The sequence below is a fragment of the Saccostrea cucullata genome, unplaced genomic scaffold (assembly GCF_032062105.1).
Source record: "Saccostrea cucullata isolate Sc308-1 unplaced genomic scaffold, CSIRO_AGI_Scuc_v1 ctg3084, whole genome shotgun sequence".
In the NCBI taxonomy this organism is placed as follows: Eukaryota; Metazoa; Mollusca; class Bivalvia; order Ostreida; family Ostreidae; genus Saccostrea; species Saccostrea cuccullata.
This window is the reverse complement of record NW_026924644.1, coordinates 112,520-132,110: the sequence shown is the minus strand read 5'-3', so window position 1 is coordinate 132,110 and position 19,591 is coordinate 112,520. Positions and strand designations below refer to the sequence as shown.

Below are 19,591 nucleotides of genomic sequence, written 5' to 3'. Positions count from 1 at the left end.
GGTAATGTTTTGAAGGAAAAAAATAAGATTCATGTATATCGTTTTAGAAAATGTTTTCCTTGCATAAAAGAAAAATTCACGAGTAAAAACTACAAATCAATAATATTTATCTTTTTTAATCTTCAATAAAAGAAATCAAATTGATTTAGAAAGTCTGACTATTGAAATAAAAAAAATATTGAACCACCTATTCGTCGTGCATGTGAACATGCATTTACCGCGATCGGAATGTATTTTTTTTATGGCCAACAATGTTGTCCAAAATATTCCATATTTTTTATTCTTCGTGTGTTAACAAAATTTTATTGTTAGAAAGACTTCTTTTCAGAATCGGTCAATATTAATTACCTTCACATTTTCATTACGTATATATTTAGACGCTAGAGGAAATTCGAGCATTAATTCTGACATCAATTTCTGTACAACATCGTGCGAATTGTAGCCATAGTACAAAATAAAACATCTTTTAAAAACTATGCTATGCCGTTTATCAGTGCTGAATATTTTTCTTATATCCCATTTCTTAAAAAATAATTTAATTCGTCGGACTTCTAATTACGGCAATTAGAGCCGGTTTCTGTGGACGCGGTCTTTTTTTCTACATATAAACGTGGACGATATAACACTTACAAGAAACAAACAGCAATGAAGATAGAAAAGAAATATTTTATTATGTCAATGTTTTAATAAACTACTTTCAATTATTTTTTTAAATAAAATTCAAACATATTGGAGTTTTCTAATACGCGTGTATACTATGCAGGTACATGAAAGCGTTTGACGCGTGACCAGGTAATTGTTTTTAAAACATGCAAACTCGGATTATCAAAAGCACAGGTAGCTGAGCTGTCAATCAAATCAGAAGCTATTGTTTTTTTAATGATTGACAGGCGGTAAATTATTGATCTTCAATCAGGTAGGTTTTGGGGGCGTTAACATAAAATTAGGTGTTTAAGATTTTCATATCAGTTTATGTTTTATTTAGAATGAACAGTTCGAATACCACAGATATACTCGTGACGTGGCAAGAAATTGCAGAATTGCTCTGAAACAATTTATTTTGAAGAAAAAAATACAGAAGGATTTGCACTGAAACCAGTGAAAATGACTTTAAAATTAATTATAACAAACCTTTTAGAGGTTGAGTATGCCTTTTAATCTTTTAAAATATAATCCAAATAAAGATAAAAATATTATAATAACTAATTTTTTCAATGTTTGTTTTTTTTTCTCAGCCAAAATTTATACGCCGTGTTTACATTTGGAACTCTCTAATAAATGCACAAACGGCAATGGTGAATGCACTGGGTTCGAGTTATCGCCCGTGTTGATACTGGTTAGATAAAATAACTGGTCTCTCTTTCTTGGCAAAAAAGTAACAAGAATAGATATGGGTTACCCATAGATATTCGACTTTTAGATTTAATATGTTTAACAGTGTTTAGAATGACTTTAATAAAAAAAAATGCACTGTCTAATTATGGAACTGGTGTAAATTTCGTGAGTCCGTAGCATTACGGTCACCCAGTGTCTTAACAAACAGTACACATACCTGTGTCCGCAAGACCAACATTAGCTTTGGTCTACACACGTGCGATGGAGCAGTCAAACGCATCCAGCGAGCTCGGAGAAACACGTTTTGTTTTGCCGAGAAGTTACGATGGCAGACAAAACATTTCTTAATTAGATCATATGAATACGAATTCTGATTAATAAAAATTATGCACAAAAAAAAATTCCCTGTTGAACTATAGTTTGTTCTATCATTTGCATCTGCAACAACTTGTGTTTAAAATGGCCGGGTTAGGAAAATCAGGACCGGGTCGGAAAATTCTAAAATGAAAACGTTTTTGTTTTGAAAATTACTGAAATATACTAATGTAATCGTCGAAGAAATTACTTACATAACTCAAGTTCTGTATAAAATGGTATGCTTACTTCAACACGAACCCGAATCTCCGACCCAGTTCTCGTTTTGCTACACACTTTATATACCCTACAGTTTACCAAGTGTACACACGAGCAGAATCCGGCCAGGGATTGAAAATTCCGTCATTTAATAAAACACACACACAGAATGATTTTTTTCTTTAAGAAGAAATTGTATGATAATTAAAGGACTATAAACATGTACTTAATACAATTGTTGATATAGTATTATCAATTCATCGGTGAAAAGATATGAATCGAAGAATGACCTAAATATTCTCTGTTATCAAACATGTAAAAAAAAGGCTGAGGAGGGAGCGAGCGTAGGAATATTGATATTTTTTATTTGCATTTCGGGGGGAAAGTGATTTTCTAATAATAATTTGACGTTATTTTTTATTTTTATAACGTATGACATACACAACTTTACTCTTATCATGAACAATAATGTTTTATCTACTTATCATGATGGGACTATTTTGGTCGGACCATTTTGTGTGAGCTGTAGCTGAATACAGTAATATATCTTGCATAAATAGTATGCACTGATCGAATATATTAAAAAGGGACTTACCGTCTCAGTGCTTGTCAAACCATCGGATGATATTGCATATAATGAGGGCAATTTACACGCACGGGTAATTAGTTTCTAGCCTAGTTACAGTAGTTTAAACAGGTTTCAATTTAAAAATGACCAGTGCTTACCGATCGACGCCTATTCACTGGCCTTTTGAAAAAAATTCTTTACATGTTGATTTATTTTTTAGAAAAATATTTTTGCGAATGAAATGCATGTTCAAATTTGCTAAAAATTTATCAACAGTAAAAATTTTCAGATTTACGGGAGGGGGAGTGTATACCCTGCCACTTTTCAAGCGAGGATAAAAAATCTAAAATTAAAGAAAGTTGAAAAAAGGCATATCATATCATATAACCCCGAAATAGGGAGTAATTAATATGATTATAAAAAAAGACCCAACATTTATAGCACCGCCATTTTTTGGAATGGAAAGGAGGGATTCTGTTGATAGTTTTTTTATTGCCCCCCCCCCCCAAAAAAAAAAATTCTAACTTCATAAACAATACGTTCAATTTTTAAAGTACTCACCTAATTTCATCTGGATGAATCAATTTTCGTAGACTAGCATGTCTGGTACAATCGTTTGTTAAAAAATTATACATTTCTGAAAATTATTACACTATTTCAAACTATCTACGATATATGATGAACTGAGAAAATGTTCAAAATGGTTTACTGGAACATTGGCAGGATTAAGTAATTGTTTTCGCTTCAGAGAATTTACAGACTTCATTTATCGTAACGTTTAAATCAGTAACGTCGTGATGACGTTGTTACGTCAAAAGTTGTTATTATTAAAGAAAATGCACCATTTTTCCAAGCCTCTGGCGGAAAAAGGGTATGAGATACTTCCAAAAAATAAAATGATTTTGAAAGGGCACATTGTGGGCATGTTTGTAAAAAAACTTCAATCAAATTTAGAGACAGGGCCGCCTCGATATACATACCGTATCCAGTTCTTTGGATATAATATGACATTTATTAAAAAAAGTTAGGACAACAGTCTACGAACGTTTTGAATGACCCTCTCTCCCCACAACTTCCCCACTCTTTCTCTTTTTTCTCCCCACATCCTCCCCACACTTTTTTCCCTTTCTCTCCACTCTCCCCACTCTCTTTCTCTCCTTTCTCCCCACTTCCTCTCCACTCTCTACCCTTTCTCCCTACTTCCTCTCCACTCTCTCTCTTCCCCCCTTCCTCTCCACTCTCTCTCCTTTTCCCCCCCTTCCTCTCCACTCTCTCCCTCTCCACTCTCTCTCATTTCTCCTTTCTCCCTACTTCCACTACACTCTCTCTCCTTTCTCCCTACTTCCTCTTCACTCTCTCTCCTTTCTCCCCACTACCTTTCCACTCTCTCTCCTTTCTCCCCCATCCTCTCCACTCTCTCTCCTTTCCTCTTACTTCCTCTCCACTCTCTTCCCTTTCTCCCCCTTCCTCTCCCCTCTCTCTCCTTCCCCCCCCCTTCCTCTCCACTCTCTCCCTCTCCACTCTCTCTCATTTCTCCTTTCTCCCTACTTCCACTACACTCTCTCTCCTTTCTCCCTACTTCCTCTTCACTCTCTCTCCTTTCTCCCCACTACCTTTCCACTCTCTCTCCTTTCTCCCCAACTCCTCTCCACTTCCTCTCCACTCCCTCTCCTTTCTCCCCCATCCTCTCCACTCTCTCTCCTTTCCTCTTACTTCCTCTCCACTCTCTTCCCTTTCTCCCTACTTCCTCTCCACTCTCTCTCCTTTTCCCCCACTTCCTTTCCACTCTCTCTCTCCTCTTTCCCCACTCCGTATTTCAGGACTGTTAGTTTACACAAAACAATTTGAAACAGTCATCAGACATATAGCTTTATAATTTCTATTCAGAATTATAAGATATCAATTACTAGTAATTAATTAACTAATGATTAGTAAATTGATAAGGTTTTTCTTTTTTAAACTGCAAGGTCGTGTTTGTGAAACATTTTTCTCAGAGAAAAATATTAAGCTAATAAACATTTTTCTAAATGAAGTTTGCCTTAGTTATTTGAAAAGTCTTCATACATGTATGATGCGGCAATGTTTTCCTCTCATCTAAAATAAGCCTTAATTTTTATTTTGTAAATTAACTTTAAATAGATACGTTAACATCCCACATGTAATTAAAAACATTAATAAAGCAATTTTACGGATATAACGCTATAAGCGAATTGCAATGTTTAAGAAGAACTCGGATAAAACGAATATGCGCACTTGAATGAAACATATTTCTAATGATGGCCCCCAAAAAGAAAACAATATTTTGTTTCAGTCTTGGTTATATCTTAAATCAGTCCTCTCCGATTTTAATGAACATTTGCCACTGTTCTGCTCATGCGCTAATCACGTGAGAGAGGCCTGATTCGACCCACTACGTAATATTTTGTCACAAAAGCTGACACATTTTTCTATTTCTTTCCATATAAGTTAATTTTCATAACATGAACAGTTCATTTGTTAGACATGGTCAAATCCCTTAAACAGAATGAGTGGATAAGAATACCCTTTCCAAAAATTAGCATGGCGACCATCAAAACCAAAAGCTTCTGTCTCGGGAGATACTTTTATTCAAAATAATAAAAAGTGGTTGCCTCCTTTTTACTAATATATGTATATTTAAAATCTAAAAATAAACGATAATTTATGTATTTGATTATTATAATATTGTTAATATAATCAATTATATTTCAAAGTGTAAATCGGATGTCTTTGATAACAAATAGCTTAATTAAAAATATCTCTTTTCAAACTTGATTTTACTTTACAACAGAACAAGTATCATTTTTTAACATCTGCCTTCTTTCACTATAACAATCAGTCCAAACATTGATTGACTTTATAGGAAGTCTTTTGTCTTAATGAACTGTGTACAAAGAACAAGGTTCACTTTTGCCTTATTTGGCCCTGTGAATTTCTGAAAAACTGAAACTGCATAGTGTTAATTACCAATGCGTAAAATATCACTTAGATCTTCGGTGATTGTGTTTCTGTAAAAAATAACGTCATTTACTGGCTAGTCAATGCATTATGACGTCACGAAATGCGTCAATTTCATCATATTCTGCAAAAGTGTACAAAAACGGCCAATTTTTAAAGCTATTTCGTGTTATTTAATATAGAGCGCAGCCTCTGATCTAAAATATGCAACTAGTAAATGATAGAACTGTTTCTGAGGATTTATGGACATGTTTTATTTATTAGATCAGAGAGTGCGCTCATATTATTTTTCTTCACTGAAAGTACTCAGTTATACCTGATTACATAAAAATTCAAGAACATTGCAATTTCATAGAGCCAGTTCTCCAGGACCTGGACATTGAGATGAAAAATTTTAATAGGATATGAAATAACCAAGTCTCTACTTTATTTTAAAGCTTCAAATAAAGAATCAAGTGTTAATCAATCAATTGGTATATCTACAGGGCCATTTCATGCGTAATGTGAACCGACTTCTTTATAAGTTACTGCAATTTCTAAGATATACCATAAATTTGACTGTCGTTCGTTGAACGAATATGGCTGAGAAAACCATTTTTTGTCTATATAGTGACACCATTTTTACATTGTGACGTCACATACAGGAGCAAAACTTAATTTAGCATTTTCTATATATTGAACTGCTGAATGGATATGTGTGTACCAAATTTCTTTCTAATCTGAATTGTCGTTTTGTAGATTAAGAGATTGTTCGCGAACTTTTTGATCACCCCTCGTTTATGAAGTTTATCGGTTAAGGAAAAGATAGGGTAAGACCATGCAGTATCTAACCCCCGATTTTAGTTGTCTTTCAAAATGATCCAACAGTTCATCCATACAAACATGTTGTTACTCCTGCCACAAAATGAGTATTGCACAATCTTGCCAATCTATCTTTTTTATACACTAATATCAGATTCAGTTTATGTGTAAAAATCTCAGATAGGCAAGCTTGTGCTCTGTGTTTTCTGAAGGGAAAAGTATCTCAAATATGATGAAGTTCCACAAGAATTGAGGAAATACTGGAAAGTGTTCTATTTCTAAGCCCTCTAGTGGCTTCCATGTAACGCAGTGCTATTAAGGCTTCCCGGAGCTCAAAATGCATCTAAAAGGTAACATTGCATGGCAAAGTTGATTTTGAGTTTTATTTTAATGTTATTTACTTCAGTACGCCAAATTCATATAAATAAATGCATACAAATCCATAGAAATATCTACATAAAATTTTATAATACTGTTATTATTGCATGTATATTATGTCCTAATACATTTTATAGATTTTCTCTTGAAGCCATTTACAAAAATTGAGGATTTTTTTTAATTGACAAAACGATAGACTAATCCACACTTTACGAAAGTTGTTTCCCTTTGCGGGGTCAAGCAAAAGGCCAAAAGGGAAAGAAACAACATTTCTCCTCTTTATGATACCAAACGTTTGGGTGGGCTATGATGAATACACTGTGTTTAAATTGTGTTCTTTGGATGTGTGGGTAGCCCCAACATGGGGCAATCAGTATACCCTGTGCAACAATTTTTCACTGTCAGATGACAAAGTTACAAACCTGAAAACTACAAAGGGTACTGTGGGGATTCTATGGGTTTATCCCCGAAGATGGCGGCCAAGGGACATAACTTTTGAAAAATGTGGATTCAACTATTGTTTAATGTATTTCTTTTTGTAGGAAAATGATAACAAACCTGCCAGTCTTGATATAAATCAGAACAACAACACGACGAAAAAAATCATCATGATTTACAAATAAATTAAACTAATAGTTCAGTGTTTGGAGTCATAATTTTGAATAAATTGATACATGTGTGTTGCTTTAACTTTGTCTAGATATTAAAAGGATTTTTGTCAATTGTCTTTTTGTTTTAATCATGCTGATGTTTAGAACATCATATTATGCAATATATATGCAATAGATTAGTTTGTTCAAATCCACCACTGATGTTTTTAGAGGTAAGTGTTTGTTTTTGTTATTATCTGTGTAGATCGAATGAATGTTTGAACTTGAATACCGACTTTCTAATAATAATAAAAATACAATGATCAAGTGACATATCGTAAGCAAGTAATTACTATATTAATATTTATCAAAACATCGTACTAACCACCTGTCTTGTACATGTAATATAATATTATGTTTTAGCAGGTTATGGTATTGAATTAAAGACAAGACATATTGTAATCTTATACAAATTTGTTATGTAAACCTCTATGAAACTTTTTTCTTAGAATGGCGAATGCTTACAGAACGCTTTCGAATAGTACTTATTCAATAGCTTATGATTTATGTTTTATTTCAATATATATATATACAAAGGGATACTACAGAAAAAGAACGTGAAACTAAAGAAAAACATTTTATAAACAGACATAAACCTGTTTTAAATGCAGCATAATTATATTTCATTTAAGAAATATACTTTTACCCACATAATATAACTATGCTATTTGTATAAAAAATCTAATTTCCCGTAATAACTAACTTACGTATTATCATGACGTCATAATTAACTTGGCTAAAGCGCGACTAAGTATTGGCGCTTTATGACGTCACAATATGAATGTTGATTTTGTGTAACTAAGCATTGTATTGTCAAACTCCTGAAGATTGGAAATGAAACCGGTTGAGTTTATTTCGGTGTTGTGATTTTTTTATTATATATATATATATATATATATATATATAGAATCAAATTAATGTGTTTCATACATAACATATTTTTATTCTATTTTTTATTTCAATGGTCTAGGTACATGTAGCATAAAATTGTTAAAACGATTAACAGATTCACTATACTGTTTTATATTGATCATGTTAATTTATCATGACTTTTTTGTATTTCAAGTGTGTCTTTTGGGCGACGAGGAATATGGTCCCCTGCCAAACCGGTTAACAAATTCAATATCCATTGTCGATAACTAAAACTGCAAGGCCTTCGTCGCTCATGCATTTTCTGGTCTTTAAAGTGCCTTGGATGTTCGATTGAAATGAACAAATCATTAGATTTTAATTGCTTAGATATGCTTTCACAACCGAACAACATCTTTAAGTTATTTTTTAAAACATTTATAGCTTTGGTATCATGTGAAAAGGTAATGTAATACGAGTGTTGATCCAAAAGTAATGTCACAACTTCGATAAAATTGCTATAAATCGACGTAAAACAACGAAATTACACATGATGAAAGTTTAATTAATTTCAAATCAGACCTGAAAAATTCAAAGGAATATGATGTATACTTTCCAAAATATCAGATTTTAAACAATGTGCGTTTGTGGTAGTCGCCGCACCTAAAATTATCGTCATATGACGGATACGCACCGTCATTCTTTCAAGCGTTTTCCTTTTATTTCATCACAAAATATTTGTGATTCGCAAAGACTTTCACCAATTTCACTTTCTTTAAGAATTCTTGGTACCATTATACACTCAATCTTTTCATAATTAAGCCCTCTGTCAAAATATTTTGAACAGTAGCAGAATACAAACTTAAAAATTCACATGTCACTCTATCCCTCTGTGTGTTTTGACATCGTCAGACACCATTGAATGTTTCCGTCCGATCTCCTATCTTTCGGTCTTCATGTCCTCTGCTGATCATTCAATGACCCATCATCCGACAAAAATTACTGAAATCATCTATTACGAAGTTTCTCATTTATATTCTTTATTCTGTGAGTCTTATTTATTAACACAACTGTTGCTAGTGATGATTCCCATATTTTGAAGCAAAAATGCATTACACTTCGTCGAGCCGTTTTTTTCCCATTTCGACAATCCCTTTGTTCACTTCAACAGAGTAAAACAACAATATTTATGATCACAAATACCAATGCCGTCATTTAATTTTCAATAAAAGACTAGAAATTGACTTGAATTGTGTCTTTAAAAAAAAGAGAGATTAGATGCTTTTTAGAATCTTTTTAATGTGTTTGTATTTTTCATTCTAACAAAAAATACACTTTAAAACTTGACGTTCAGTTGTGACGCGGCGACACCCCCTAAGGCTCTACATTTTAAACATCTATAAAATAAATTCAAATAAACATTATTAAATTAAAAAATATTAATGTTAATTAGATTTGTATTTGCGCATCTTTTGGTATATTGTATTTGATAATATGACGCCAAATATAAAAGATATGGACACTGTGACATTACTTTTGGATCAACCCTCGTACTAGGGTCGAGATGTGTGTCGAATATGCAATGTAAACCAATGCACAATACAAAGGGAAGGAAAACACCTATTCAATTCTCGATTTCTGAAGATCTTATTTTAAATTCTTGCACAATGAGTGTGAAATTTCTCGAGCTTAATATTTTGTGATACATTGCAAATTTGTACAGTATTTCTGAGGTCACCTTTTCCTCTAATCGAGTATTTTGTATAATAAGTATACAGTTGTAATCTTCGATCTAAAAATTACGAAACTATATTTTTAGAACATCTTTCAAACGTTTGCTTGTCCTCCTCTATATCATGGTTTTATTGGATTGGTAGGTTGATGTGAAAATCTTTTTTCAGAAAATTTCAAAACGAATTCTTGATGGAATAGGAGGGGGGAAATATCGTGCTCTGGAATGTTCCTTGTTGGGTCATTATAGTAGTCGGTCTGGAGAGGCAAACGAAACATTTTTTTAAAATGTCTAAAACATTTATTTAAAAATTGCTATGTGTATCATTTTTAAAGATCTTTATTTTTTTTTTGTTACATCCAATATCTAAGATTTCAAAAAACAAATAGTGTTAATTGTAACGGGTACGGTCACAGATTTTTCCCAAACGCTCCCTAACTCCCTTTTTTGCCTCATTTCTGTAATGACATTGTCAGCAAATACAATTTATCATTGAGTCAAATGCTGACTGATGTTTTTCATACCAATTGTTAGTCCATTATCTATACACTGAATTGACGACGGATTTTTTCTGTTATTCCCGATCATGACAACGAGCACACGGCGAGTGTGACCGGTCGGCAGGGGAAGCTCACTCCTCCATGGCTCCTGATCCCACCTCTGATGTTTCGGAGGACCGTGTTTGCTCTGCTCTGATTTTGTATATTGTTTAATGAACTTTGAGATTGAATACTGTTCGTTACCTCCATATCCTTCTGTAAGACTTTTTTGAAAATACGCTAAGTATCAAATGATTTCAGAAAAAAATTATAAAAGGTATAATGATATCAAATACATGTATATATCATTTAACGCATTGAATGCACATGCACAATTATTTACATGCGATATGAACATGGCATATTGTCTAAACCATTAGCATATCCTTATATTGTGAGAATCAATAAAAAAATCATAAAGAGTTACTGTTTTGTAATTCACATACTGGTATAACTGTGTTTTATCTGATAATTCTGAATCAGAAGATGAGGAATCACACAATGTATTGAGACTCACCTTGGGGAGTTTTATACCAGAGGTAGTCTTAAAACTTTGATCAGAAATGGTCTGATTAGGGGTGGTCTGCTCAGGGGGAAAGAACACTCCTATGTCTACACTTAGGAATGTGCTCTGGGGCAGGGGTATCCCTATACGTAGGAATAGTTTGCTCTGTATCAGTTACCCTGGGGATATATGAAATGGATAAAAACATATTTCTATGTATGGTGTTCACATTCTATGACCCAAACTCTTTTTTAACCTTGTAAACTGGGATTTCAGTGTTGGGTTGACCTACTGCAATGTGAATATCTCTGGTTCACTTATCTGCCACTTTGTTCTTCCCCTTCAATCCAACATTTCTAATTAAAATATTGTCACTGACCTGTATTTTTAATTGTCTTACCCTTTTGTCATAGTTGTATTTATATCGTGCACTACTCTTTTCTGCTTCCAGAGACACAACTTTGTACGCGTATTCTAACCGCTTCTGGAGCTTCTTTGAGTAGTTGTTTCGACTTTGAGATTCTCAGTAAAATCGGTATATAAGTCTTAATATGCGTCAATCGACAAACGTGGATGTCCCACAAACATAAGAAAAAATGGGGGAAAACCCGTACTGTCATATTTAGTTACTTTGTAAGCATGAACTCAGATACTTACATCCGACTTCCCATTCTCTCTCTGTTTGTCATTCAGCGTACCGAGCATTTTAATTGTTTGGTTGAACCTTTCTACCATGCCGTTACCCATAGGGTGGTGGGGTGTAGTATTTGACTGTTGTACATGTATTCCAGCTAGTTTGTACAGCTCCCTGATGACATGACTGGTAAAATTCCGACCCTGGTCACTCAGAAGTGTTTGGAAAACCATAGTGCACAATAAAATTTTCAAATAGAATAAGTCTAGCTGTAGTTTTTGCAGTTTGATTACGATCGCGAGAGGGAAAAGCTTGGGCATATCTCATAAAATGATCAGTAATTACTAAGGTATTTTCATAACCACCTTTGCTTTTTTCAAGAGCCAAATAATCAATACATAAAAGATCCAAAGGTTGATATGATTTGATGTTGACTAGTTCTGCTGTTACTTCCACTACAGATTTTGTTTCTTCCTGTGATGTCATGCTCGAGACCAGGCCAGTAAAATCTTTCTCTCATCAGCTGCAAAGTTCTGTCTCGGCCACTGTCCTAAATTGCTGTGTGATAAATGGAACATTGTTTCCCTGGATTAGCTGGTAATTCCAAATAATTGACATTTTCATCATTTAACACAGTTTTTCGGTACAATATACCATTAATCAGACACAATTTTTTTCTTGGTTCTCTTAAAAACGTACTCACTTCTGGCGATTCTGCTTTTAAAGTGGTACTTGAAGGGATAAAGTCAACCTGTAATAATTCTACTACTCTCTATAATCTTGTCAGGTACATGTAACTGTTCTTTTGCCCAATCAACATCACTAAAACATAAGAGTCATCTATCTCAACAGAATCAGGGATAGGTGGGAGCAGTTGTGATATATTTGAACAGTTACCTGCTTCCCCGTGTCCTGTCAACTCATGGTCATACATGTTGGAAAGTTGACGGATAGAAGTACAATTTCTACCAATGGACAATCGTCTCTGTGGATAGTGTAAGTATTGCAGATCGTCTTCACCATTTCTTGAACTATTTCCTCAGTGTCCTGTGTCTTCTTGACAAACCATCTGCATCATTGTTATTGGCTCCTTTCTGGTAGTGCAACGAAAAATTGTAGTTGTTTAGTGCAGCGAGCCATCTATGTCCTGTCGCATCAACCTTCAAGTAGTGAGAATGTATACGAGGGGATTATTATCCGTTAAAATCTTAAAGGTATATGTATTCCCATGCATGTTTCTTAGCCTTCATTTTAAACAATTTTTCCAGTCTTTTGAACACTGCATTCAGTCTGTCAAGATGTTCATCAAAAGTTTGTAAGAATATTAAAAGTCATTAAAACAACACTAGACAGTCTCTTAAATTAAACTCACCCATAAAGCGTTCCATTAGCCGTTGGAATGTGAATGGCGCATTCGTAAGTCCAAACCCCATTCTGTTAAATTCAAAATAGCCTATACCACTAACTGAAAATGTTATGTTTTCCTTGTCTTTTTCTTCTATTTTCACTTGCTAATAGGAACTTGCTATTGTTAGATCTAATTTCGAGAAATATTTGGATCCTATCAGTCTGTCAATTGTGTCGTCTATTCTAGATAAGTTGTAAGCATCTTTGATGGTACGTGCGTTCAGTTTCCGATTCTCAATACAAAATATATCCTTCTTCCTGACCAGGACAATGTTAGATGAGAATGGCCTCTGGGATGTAGATTGCACTGGTTTGGCGATAGCTAAATTCAGTTCTTCTTGCTATTTCTGTCCAACTTTTCTTAACAGAGTCTGAAATTCTTTGATAGTTTCATATTTATTTCTAGATGCATTTATCAACTAGGGATTTCTCAACCGAGACCAAAATCTTGATTTTAGCATAAAATCTTTTGCTACCACATCTACATGACCAAATCTAACAGTTTTTGAAACAGTTTATTCTAATTGTGAGCCATGGGCAACAATGCTCTCACCTCCTTTCTGATGATCACTGAAGAAGTTCTACATGATATTCTCTGCAGTGCTGACATTTCCATAGAAATATTCCAGCTTCACCAGGATGACCTTGACAGTAACAAACTCTCCTAGAGGAATTAACATTTCTCTGTCTAACCACTTTATCGAACTTCTAACAGAATGAAACAAAACATGTTCAGGTAATTGATTTTTCAAACACCTAACTTTATATAAGAGCACACATCAAAACTTACTTCACCTTTTTGCAGTGCTTCACTTCCACTAAATTTGGTAGTTTAACAGACTTAGGGTTGGGAATCTGACAACGAGCAGAGCAGAAAGGCTTAAATATCTTGATGAAAGTAATGATTCTTTTGGTGCATATTAACGATTACCCGGTAGCTCCTTCACCAAACTTGATTTGAACCTTAGGTGTACCAGTGGGGATTTGAAATGTAACACCTGCATGGCGTTCCTTATTGACTAACCTGTCATACTAATCCTTTGTCAAAACTTTCAACTGCTGTTTACTGTTATCATCTGCTGCTCCATCAGTATCTGACATTTTTAATTTCAAGTTGCAAGTGGTGAAAACAAATTTTAAGCAAAATAAAAGCAAATAACGCGTTGTGCATTTATCAACAGGCTGCACATAAACACCATCTCTGCTTTTCTCAGCACCAGAGTATAACAGGTTGTCCATGATGGTGAGGTATCCAGTCCAATGCCTGTTGTCAGCGGGGTTCCTCAAGGGCTAGTCCTTGAGTCCCTTCTATTTTTGATTTTTATAAATGACCTACCATCATCTGTTACATCAAATACAAGGCTCTTTGTCGATGACTGCATCCTTTATCGACCCATTCATAATCAAAATGAGTGTGTATTCCTTCAAAAAGATCTTGACTCTTTAGCTAATTGAGAATATGTTTGGGAAATGAGATTCCATCCTCAAAAATGTAGTTCTCTTGGTATCATCATATCTCACAAAAAAGTAAATTATAGTTATAATCTGATAGGACACACATTAGAATCTATAAAGACGGCAAAATACTTAGGGGTAACATTATCCAACAACATGTCCTGAGAACCGCATTTCAATAATATAATATCTAAGACGAACAAGATATTGTTTTTTTTTAAAAGAAATGTAAAAAAAATGAAGAAACAGAATCTTTGGCATATGAATCAATGGTCAGGTCTAACCTTGAATACTGTTCTTCAGTTTGGGCACCACATGAAAAAAAATTTAAAATAAACTAGAAAATGTTCAAAGACGAGCTGTACGATATGTCACACGTAGATACCATAATACTAGTAGTGTTTCAAACATGTTACACCATGGCCAGCATTAGATCAAGGAAGGAATATATGAAGATTGATAATGTTATTTAAAATAACACACAAATTAGTGGCTATAGACCAAAATCTTTATCTAGTACCTCAGACAACGACCACCATACAATTTCTTTACTTTCAGACCTTCAGAACACGTACAGACTATTACACATTTAGCTCCTTTCCTCATAAAGTGACTTTGTGGAATTCTTATCCTCATTCAGTGGTGGCAGCGGCCTCTCTGAACCAGTTCAGAACTCTGGTCCTAAGCTATGTTCCATAACTCAATCTTATATTTATAGAGATAAGTAGGACACAATGTAAATACACATTTTTCATGCACAATGTAAATTGTTCTCCATTGAACATAGTTTATTTATACTTTCCATGGCACTTAATTGTGTGTTATTATTTTTATTTTCATAAACGTTTTATTACTAGACTTTAGAGGTCCGTTTGCGCAGGGTCAGGGTATAATCATCGGGGTTGAAGGAACGCTGTAATATGTAGATGAAGATCTCACACATGCAAACTCAAAATATATACACAGTGACATTGATAGCTGAAAACACTAATACCTGATTGTCAGTTCAAGTTGTCCAAAACCCTGGTTTATTTCAGCACAAACCAACTTTGGGCGCCATTATCACCGGGTCTTTTCTAGGAAAGATTCCAATACTGGATTCGGCACAAAAAATACCTATTTACGTGTTTATCGTAATAAACCGACAAAGTATAAATAAAAAACACTCTCACAAAACAATACACACAAGACAAATACTTACATTGCAGAACAGACATTATCAACACTACAGAATACATTATAATATGGTTCGCACACAACAAATAAACGCAGCTGGGAACGTGCTTTATAGACAATGCGCTAATTATTAGAACAAATTAAAATATAACATCTGTTAGATATTGAAAATTTGACAATTTTTCCTATGTGATATGATTAACTTTATCGTTTAACTTTTTTGAAATATTTTTTGAAATATTACATTATTTTTAGGATTCAGAAATATTTCTATAAGTATTTTCGATCACTTATCTGCTAATTTCATGAACCAAAGGAGTGGACTACCATAAAATGAATTCTAATACTGTCCAATTGACGAACAGTTTCTATATTTTTCGAAATCAGATATTATCATTGCAGTAACGAGTAAGAATTTGAACAACGATACCACTAATATTTAAGAGTATTGCATATAAATCTGTCTTTGTGCCCTTTGCTATTCTAAGGTCTTGTAACACCTTCGCTGTTTTTGTCAAGTACTTCTTATGTTTGTCTGTATACTTTCCAAATTTTTAACAAATGATCAATATAGGAAAGTTGATCCAAAAGTAATGTCACAACTTCGATAAAATTGCTACTAGTCGATGTTATTGAACGATATTATACATCTTCAAAGCTGACAAATCAGTCCAGATAAAACCAAATTACAACGTTTCACACTTTTTAAAATATTGAAGTGCAATTATGGTAGTTGCTGCACCCCAAAAACATTATATGACGGATACCCGCCGTCATACACTTTAACGCTTCCCTTTCGTTTTATCAAAAATATTTGAGATTCATGAACACATTCACATATATTTCTCTTTTAAAAGAAAAAATGTTACTCATTGCACACTCATTTCCCATATTGTAGTCCTCTTTTAAAATTACTCGAACAGTATCACAAGACAAACTTAAAGTTTCTGATATCGGTGTAACTGTCTAACCGTATCTCCTTTTAGACAACGTCAGACAACGCCGAACGTTTCCGCTGGACCCATCCCCCCATCCTCCGTTTTCGTGGTCTTTCTGTCCTCTGCTGATCATTCAGTGATCCACGACTCGCTAAAATCTGCTGAAAACACCTTAAATATGTCAATTATTTACATTCTTTCCTCTGTATGTCTGATTCATTGTCGTAACTGTTTCTACGTGCGATTTTCCAATTTTGTAGTAAATCTGCATCAAAGCTCGCTTTAGCGGTTTTTCTACATTTCGACATTTCCGTTGTTCAAGACAGCAGATTAAATCATGTTTTTATCATTAAAAACAATGACGTCATTTTATTTTCAAATTAAATGTAGAAAATATCGAAAAAAATTGTCTTTTAAAAAATTTGGCGATTAGAAGTTTTTTTAAAGCTTTTTAATATTTTTGGGTTTTTCTCCTTCTAACAATTTACACTTTAAAACCTGACGTTTAGTTTTGTATTTTAAACGTCTATTCATTATAATGAAACATTATTAAATGAAAATTTCAATTTTGATTAGGTTTATTTTCATGTATCTTTGGTATATTATATTTTATAATATGACGCCAAATATTAAAGATATTGACATATATAGTGATATTACTTTTGGATCAAGTTTCGTAGTTTTGATTTACTCACCCAACTGTTAAATTCTATTTCAAGTTAGAGTTTATGTTCTAAAAACAATCATACAAATGCATTACATTTAACCTCTCAGTTCCATTGCAGACCGTGCGGACAGAAAAGGACAAATATTATATTCGTATTATAATCAAGGTTCCATGATGCTGAGGTTCTGGCAGAAAATGATTCGTCTTTGATCTGTAATTACCGAGTGCAGGTCTGAATTTATAAACAGACCTACACTGGGAATAAATGGCATCACCAACAAGGGCATGGTCACAGAGGGTCAGATATTGTTATAAAATAACGACTACGTTTCAAGCTTAAGTTCAAACGCAACGCAATTTGATAAGATGAGGAAACTACCTTATAAACACATAATTTTCACTGCATTTTATTCAATGAGTTGACGTAATAAATAGTTTGTCTATGTTCCCTTGTTTTCTATATCATGTACTGTATACAGGGTTGTTTTTGCCCCGTGTTATTTTCGCCCTTTTGCACTTGCGAACTGATTTGCCCCGTTTTAAATTCGCCCAGTCATAGTTTTTTTTTTTTTTTTAAAGAAATAACTTTTATTTACACGTATTTTTTTTTAATTTTAAATTGTATTTTTAATGTACTGTCAGAAACAAATATTTACTTAGAACCTACCTACTTATACATGTACCTACCCAGCTTGAGATTATAGGGTCGGGTTAGGGGATGCATGATCAAGTTTATAGTGAACAAAGCAAGCTCTGAAAAAGACTGATATTCTATCATTTGAATTTTTCTTTAATGTGTGATTTTTATTCTTGGTTACATTAAAGCAGATCCTTCTCTTCAATTCTTTAATTTGTGCACACTGATCTCGATCTCGGACAAATTATATTAAATTTATCAAAGAAAGTAGGATAAAAAAGAAAAGGAATTACCTCGATGGACAAGTAAGTTTAGCAAAATAAAAAGTATTTGTTGAAAATTTTGAGGCTCAATTATTTTATTCTTTGCATAAAAAGAGAGTTGGGAAAATTTTAGTGAATACCGTACTCTGAAATAGATTTTATAACAAACCACAAATGATGATAATGAATGAAAGTCAAAAGACGCTATGAAATATTTGCACAGGGTGAGGAAAATACGTCAGAATGGGGGGGGGGGAGATAGCGACCCTCCCCCGCTTTATTTGCAAAGGTAGACAGAATATATGCATTGGACATTAAGGCATAGGATAAGACCCTTACCAACTTTCAACAGGCACGTTGTGTTGCAGTCAAAGAAGAAAAATGGAAATTCAAATTTTTGATCCCCTAAATAGTATTTAAATTTTAAGGTATTTCAGAATTGAATGATGTTTTTTTTTTCCTCTTTAAATTACCCCCCCTCCCCTTCCTACTTTCAATTTGCTTCTGACTCCAATGTGAGGGGAGAGGAAAAGTAGGGAATTGAACAGGCTCTTCAAAGCATATACTCAATACTTGGAACGGTCCTAAAGCAAATTATGAAATAATTATTATCACAGGGTAACTTAGGAACATATTCACAACTTATCTTGAATTCAAACCGAGACGATAATTTTTTTTAAATTCATTGATATAGATGTTCGTTTCAGTAAGTTTCCATTGGCTATGAACGTTCATAATGATCATATGTAATCTAAATAATTCCAGTATGGGAAATGTTACACAAGAAATTTTTTTCTCAAGGGAGAATACAGATTTAAAAAAAAAAACAAGTTGGAGGACCCGATCTCGCCACGGAATAGCTAAACCTACAATTGCTATTCGGATTTCATGTATTTATGAAATAGGAACAAATAAATATTGAATCTTTAGGAATATGTTTAATTTATTCGAAATACAATCATTGTTGTTGTAAAGTGTCGTAAAGTGTCAAGTAAATTACCTGTAAAATACGATTGAAAACGTGCATATACTTCCGGTATCTGTAAAAGTGGAACTTCGATGATCGGAACTGAAAATTCCGGATTCTTTTACTTTCCATTTCTCGAAATACTCGATCTCTCTAACTTTTCTCTCGTTCCCTTGAACTTCGAGAGATCGGGAGTCACCTGTAAATTAAAACAAAATATTTTATACTTGACTTAATTTTTTTTTAATAAATATTTTTCTAAGAAATGATAGAGGTTTACAGCAGTTTAATATCTTTAATAGAAAAATTGTCATTTGTTATCTTCAATGCATGACTGTGCCTTATTTAACTACAAACACAGATGAAAATGTAATAAATGGTTGAGACATCGAGATCGAGATACCATATAATTTAACCCACCGGGCAAAACCAAAATTTCAGACAGAATATTATTTAAAAAAATAATCTATTTGACTTTTCTGTCATACCATTGAAGTAAAAGAGTTACATAGAATGAATATGTTTTGAATTGAGCATCACT

At 33.6% G+C, this 19,591-nt stretch overlaps 1 protein-coding gene across 1 annotated transcript; it reads right to left on the bottom strand.

The window, feature by feature from the left end:
- Positions 1 to 3,490: 3,490 nt before the first annotated feature.
- LOC134266948 (octapeptide-repeat protein T2-like) lies at positions 3,491 to 4,007 on the bottom strand. Its single transcript, XM_062749158.1, has 2 exons — positions 3,853 to 4,007; positions 3,491 to 3,761 (listed from the first exon to the last, which is right to left on the bottom strand). The coding sequence occupies exons 1-2, from the start codon at positions 4,005 to 4,007 to the stop codon at positions 3,491 to 3,493; spliced, it is 426 nt and encodes a 141-aa protein (XP_062605142.1).
- Between the last annotated feature and the right edge of the window lie 15,584 nt (positions 4,008 to 19,591).

Excerpts from the sequence above, each read along its gene's own strand:
- LOC134266948 (XM_062749158.1), bottom strand. The coding sequence starts at position 4,007 with ATGAGAGAGAGTGGAGAGGGAGAGAGTGGAGAGGAAGGGGGGGGGAAG. Across the intron at positions 3,762-3,852 it reads AAAGGAGAGAGAGTGGAAAG|AGTGGAGAGGGAGAGAGTGG; the intron begins GTAGTGGGGAGA and ends GAAATGAGAGAG.